Consider the following 5,854-nt stretch of genomic DNA (forward strand, 5'->3'; position numbering starts at 1 on the left):
TCAATCCCTGGGTCAAGAAGATCCTCTGGAGAAGGAAATGGCAACCCACTCCAGTATTCTTGCCTGGAAAATCCCATGGACAGCGGAGCATTGTGTGTTACAGTCCAGGGGGACACAACTCAGCGACCGAGCACACACTCATGCATATTCCTCCTGAGAATTAGAGAATCTGTAATAGGATTGGTCATCCACCTCACTATGTCTGACAGCAGCAAGCTCTTCCTTAAAAAAATTTTAAGCTACTGGACTTGAAACAAGGATGGGGGTCTTTGAACCTCCCTCCTCTACTTTATTCTTTTGCTAGTTCCCACCAGCAGGGCTTCCCTGGTGGTTCAGCTGGTAAAGAATTGGCCTGCAATGTGGGAGAACCTGAGTTCGATCCCTGGGTTGGGAAGATCCCCTGGAGAAGAGAAAGGCTACCGACTCCAGCATTCTGGCCTGGAGAATTCCATGGATTGTCCATGGAGTCGCAAAGAGTCAGATGGACTGAGTGACTTTCACTTTCAGCTCCCAACACTAATCTCTGTACAGATGCTAGTTTGAAAATTACTGATTCATCCAACATCCATACGGGGCTTGAGTCTACCACATCCCCACAATTGTACAACCCCTCTCCTGATGGAGTATTCATTACCATCCATGACTTCCCTTTTTATTCTGGGTCAGGGAGCTGCCCATTAAGATGAAAATGCCCCTGGAGTCAGGTGACACGTTATTCTGCCAAGGCTTCACATCTAAAGCATGAATCATACAATCTAATCTCATTCCTCCCAGCTGTTCAGCTGAGCCCAGACTCCAGGGAGGAGGAGAAGCATGAAGGGAATCTAGATTATTCTGGAGCAGGTAGCAAGTCTGGGCTGGGGAGGGGAGGAGGTGGCTAGCAGTAGAGGACACCAAGTAATGAGACGCGGGGCACCTGTGCATAGGGGAGGGCATTAAGGACAAGTTTGGATGGTGGCAACTACTACCCATCCCCTATCGTCCCGAACTACATCCTCACCCACACACGTGACCAGAAAGAGACCTACTCCAACCAGGACAGTGTCACCAGAGCCAGGGAGCCGGCCTGATGCCAACATGCACTGGACAGGACTGTGACCCGCGCTGTGAGGACATCCAGGGCCCCTGGTGCCAAGCCCCACCCCCACCTCTCCAGGACAGGCACGTGCCACATAGGCAGACAAGCAGGGCAGCCAGTGACTCTTGTTTTTTTTTATTTATTTTTTCTTTCATGTGAGCAACAGGATGGAGTCGTCCCATCCTTGCTCCCCTTGCATTGAATGTGCCTTGGGTCTTATGACCCTAGAGTGTCATTGGAGCCCGTTCCTCTTGCTCCCAGTGCAGGAGGGGCAAGGAGGAAAGAACTGAGAGTGGGTGTGTATGTGGGGGGTGCCAAGCTCTCTGAGCCAGGCTCAGCAACCCCTCAGCAGCTCCCTGAGGCCCTCTCCCTGTAAGACTTTGACACACAGCAGGTCAGAGACAGCTGGCAGAGTAAGACATAGGTAGGCTGGGAGACAGACCATACAAACAAGACTCACACACACACACACACACACACACACACACACACACACACACACACACAGAGGCTGGCCCCTTCCTTTGGCATGGTTCACCCTAGCCCTGGGGATAGGGTCTGAGGGTAGTGGTGTGGGGCCTGAACTCTGGGATGCCCTTTGAGAGATGGGACCAACTTGAATCCTTGGTACGCAGAACTCCCAAGGCCAAAGTAGTCCCCAATCTTGCCTACCTAGACAGACACCCCTCCACCTTCCCACCCAACACTTAGACATTAAGATTGTTCAAGTAACAAGGATAGATGCAGGAAAGGGAGACTCCACCCTCATCCAGTCTTTCCACGTAGGGGCCTGGGAAAGGGGCTTCAAGCCCTGGGCATCTCAGCACAGACTCTTCCCTTCCTCACTCAACTCTGCGTAAATCAGAAAGAGTGGAAGTGGGTGAATCAGACTCTTCCATCTAGTAGAAGTGGGGGAGGTCAAGAGGCTGAGCACCACAGCCCTCCAGAGGGGCTCTGACAGTCTGGATGGGGTAGAGGTGGGAAGATCCTGGCTCCGGCAAGGAGCATTAGGCTGGCTTTTTTTAGTTCTCAGCATGGTCCTGGACTACTAGCTTTGCTAGAATCTTTTTTCTGCTTATCCCTCAAACTTGCACATTTCACAGGTGGTACCTGCTGCCCCAGGTTGGTACTGTGGTCATCTCAATCCAGCTCTGGCAGACTCCCAGGTTCTGGACTCCAGTCCCAGGAGAAGAGAGAGGTGACCAGAACCTGACCCTCATTTGGCCTTGCTCAGTCGGTAGTCCTCCACTGGCTCCCGGCTCTCAACAGCTGACAGGGCGATGAGCATCTGGGCGGCGTAGTAGGTGGACATGATGAATGCCCGCGAGTAGGGCACAGGGAAGCAGAACTTGTCGAGGGCGATGGTCAGGTCTGAGACAATAAATAGCAGTGCGCCACTGCCCGCCGCTAGCTCAGTCCAGCGCCAGGCTGCTCCGACCAGCTGTAGCCCCGCCATTGCTCGCCAGCCCATGAAGCCAATAAGGGCCACATAGACCCCCACCAGGTAGGTGAAGGCACCCGTGAGGTTTGGGTAGAGGAAGGCATAGCACAGGCACGACAATACTGCCATCAGCAGACCTGTCCGAAGAGCCAGTGGCCGCATGCCAAAGGCCGAGGCGTAGAGCATGTGGGTCACAGCAAACATCAGCAGACCTGGGAGTGAGAGGGGATGATGGGATGTTGAAGGCAAGCTCAGGTGAGGAACGAGTAACAGGAGGTGGGATAGGAGTGCAGTGCTTGGGATAACCCAGGGGAGTAACAGGGGTGGGGAGAAATCCACGAAGGCAAAGATACCTCCAAACTCTCCTGTGGTACTCCAGAACGGATCACCGTATCACTGGCAAGGTCATGCGGCAACAGGGGCCCCAACAGTCTTTGGCCTCAGAACCCCTTTAATTCCCCATGTTCTTGTTTTAAAAAAAATTCTCTTTCCTAAATCCTTGGCCCCTCCCCAGGGTCCTCTAGCCCAAGATTCCTCCCAGGCGGTGACTGTGATGACTGACCGTGGACAAAGTAACCCTGGTCCTGCCAGATGAGGAAGGCGTCGCCTATGGCAGAGAAGACAAGCCCCACGAAGATGCGGGTAGCGCTGGGGTGGGTCAGCAGGAACCCCAGGCCATGGGCCAGGAGGAAGAGCCAGAGGCAGAAGATTGGCAGGCACTTGATGAGGGCGCTGACCCACGACGGGCTGGACGAGGGCAGCCAGAGCACGAAATACACACAGGTAGCCTTGAAGAAGGGCACCAGCTTGGGTCCCTCACTCTTCACCTGGAAGACACGGGGCGACGGCAGCATTCAGAGCATGGGAGCCCAGAGCAGGGCTCAGAGCAGGACCCTCAGCCCAGGCATCCACCCCAAAGACAGGCCCACCACCAAAGCAGGGAGGGCTGACACAAACCCAGTTTGACCTGCCCCAAGCAGCCAGTGTGAAAGAGCCCGTCGTTAACTTGAGGCTTAAATGATTAGGAAGACAAAGGGCTCCATTGAGCCTGCTACTCACGTCCCATTCTTGGCCCTGGGGCAGGACCAAAATAGTCACTGGGCAGAAAGCAGACTTTGGGATAGTGTCCCATCCTGCAGCCCAAGGCTTCTCCCTTTCTGCCCCTTCCTTCTTCCCCTACAAAGCCCCCTCAGCCTCTCTCTGGCAGCATCAATCCCCAGCTGTCTGGAATAGAGTGGAGTCAGCAGCAGACGACAGAGATGCCACAGCTGGCCAACTCGTGATCCTCAGCAGTGGGGCCAGGACACGGGCCCGGCAACACCAGGTGAGTGCCAGGAATGTGTGAGAATGAGCACTGTCAACCATCTCAGCTCCCACTGGCTCTCTTCTCAGCCAGTCTACAACTCAGCCTCCACTTTAGCTACCCTAGCCTAAAGGTACCATCAGGGACACGGAGAAGAGACAGGGATACTGCCTAGAGAAATGCACCCATGAGTGGGGAGCAAGAAAACTGTCCCTGGAATACCAGCAATCTCAGGGGTTGAGGGGTTGGAGAGGGTGTCAGTCATTCTCATTTCCCAGAAAACAAGAGCAACTTCAGGCACATCAGAAAGAGAGGCAGGACGGGGAGGCAGGGTTCTCTCACCAGCTTTTGATCTGAAGCCAGCAGTCAGGCTGGGAGGAGATGAGGAACTGAGAGGGGGAAGTTAGAGCAGCTGACTGGGTCTCAGCCGGATTAGGGGGGAAGGGAGCTAAAGAAGTGTTGCTTCCCAGGCCATGCAGGCACTCTGCAAGCTCAGGGAGGGAGCTGCTGTGGATATTCTGAATTTCGGATACCCTGAAGCTGTTTTCCTTGGACATTTGGTACTGGGGCTCAGAGAGTGATGTGAAGGAGCTGAGGTTCCCGGTATATTCATGCTCTGCCCAAGAGACAGGTCTCTGGGCCAGTGAGCTGCCCAGCACAGGGCCATGGGTACACACTCAAGACTCTCAGATCTCCAGGCTGTGGTTACCTGGCACTGAACAGACTGTGATGAAGGAGGCTGGGAAGAGGCAGATGCGGATCCAGGGGCTAAGCCTGCCCTTGCTCTGCCAGGGGTGAGAGCAGTGAGAAGAGATGACAGAGTTCCTTCCTATAGCGATTTCCCCAGTGCAGGCTGGTCAGGGCAGGGACACGGGCAGAGGAGGAGATAGCTTATCCTCACAGTCCCCAGATCTCCCCAGCCTCACCTGCTAGCCCTTGGAAGCATCTACGCCACAGTTCTCCCCCAGGTCCCCTATTCCCTAGAAGAAGAAACAGCAGTAGTAGCGGGGGAGGCTTTGACAGTCTTGGAGAACCCAGCGCTAGGAGTAGGAGAGGGGCAGAAAAGAGACAAAAGTTCAGGTGAGAAAGCCTGAACAAGGGGTGTCAATAGAGAACGACCCTTTTTCCCTTCTGCGCGTGATCCAGGCTGCCTAGACTCAGAGGCGTCACCTACACTGCCCCCGAGACTTCTTGTAAAGATGAGGAAAGGGAGGGAAGAAATTGGGAAAAAGACTCCCAGGAGGTCCCAGCCCCGTTCCCGCTCTCCCCCTCTTCTCTGCGGTCTGCCCACGCAGAGCTGGCGGCCCGCTGCCGTCCCTTTCCTCTCTCAGGCGGGCCACCCGGCCGACCCGCGCCAGACACTCGGAGATCAACAAAGTCACGCTTCCGAGTCACGTGCCCGCTGTTTTCCTCCCTCCCGCGGGCCGACGGGGGGCGCGCGGAGGAGGGGTGCCAGAGTCTGGGATGCGGGGGGCCGTGACCGCGCCGCCTCCGGCCGGGGGGACGCGGGCGGCCGCAGGATCTCTGCCTTTCCTCGTACCGCCCCCGCCCCGCCGCCCGCGGCTTGGCCTGCGGCAGCTCAGTCCCCAGGCCGGTGGGCTCCGGCCGCGCCGGACACTGGCCCGCTCGCTCGCTCGCTCACACACTCACCACAGTGACCGGGGACACCATGGCGGCGGCGGCGGCGGCGGCTGGCACCCGGTTCCGGGAGGCAGCGGCCCGGGACGCGCCGCAGGTGAGGAGGCGACGAAGTAACGAAGCCCCGGTGACCCAGGATACCTCCCGCGCGCCGGGTGCCGGAGCTTCTGTCTGCGATCCGCGCGACGTCACGGCAGACACAGCCAATGAGAGGGCTGGAGTCGGCCGGGGCGGGGGCGCAGAGCAGGAGGGCGGCCCCGGAGTCGCGAGAGGCCCCGCCCCTCCCCACCCCCACCCCACCCCACCCTCCTGTACCCCATCTTTACTGCCCCAGAGGGAGAGGCTTTTCAGGTCGCGCCCCTCTAGGAGTCCGTGCCAAGGCCTCCTGGAACCT

The 5,854-nt window shown here is 57.0% G+C and overlaps 1 protein-coding gene across 1 annotated transcript; it reads right to left on the reverse strand.

Annotated features, from left to right (window-relative positions):
* Positions 1,202-5,633, reverse strand: TMEM86A (transmembrane protein 86A). Its single transcript, XM_018043519.1, has 3 exons — positions 5,473-5,633; positions 3,082-3,346; positions 1,202-2,731 (listed from the first exon to the last, which is right to left on the reverse strand). Exons 1-3 carry the CDS (start codon positions 5,491-5,493, stop codon positions 2,295-2,297), a joined length of 723 nt encoding a protein of 240 aa, XP_017899008.1. The 5' UTR covers positions 5,494-5,633; the 3' UTR covers positions 1,202-2,294.

The sequence above is a fragment of the Capra hircus genome, chromosome 29 (assembly GCF_001704415.2).
Source record: "Capra hircus breed San Clemente chromosome 29, ASM170441v1, whole genome shotgun sequence".
Classification (NCBI taxonomy): Eukaryota; Metazoa; Chordata; class Mammalia; order Artiodactyla; family Bovidae; genus Capra; species Capra hircus.

What these genes read in the sequence shown, in the direction of transcription:
- TMEM86A (XM_018043519.1), bottom strand. Translation starts at nt 5,493, where the DNA reads ATGGTGTCCCCGGTCACTGTG. An exon ending in TGGTGTCCCCGGTCACTGTG is followed by an intron (nt 3,347 to 5,472) that starts GTGAGTGTGTGA and finishes CGTGTCTTCCAG; the next exon opens with GTGAAGAGTGAGGGACCCAA. An exon ending in CCAGGGTTACTTTGTCCACG is followed by an intron (nt 2,732 to 3,081) that starts GTCAGTCATCAC and finishes TCTCACTCCCAG; the next exon opens with GTCTGCTGATGTTTGCTGTG.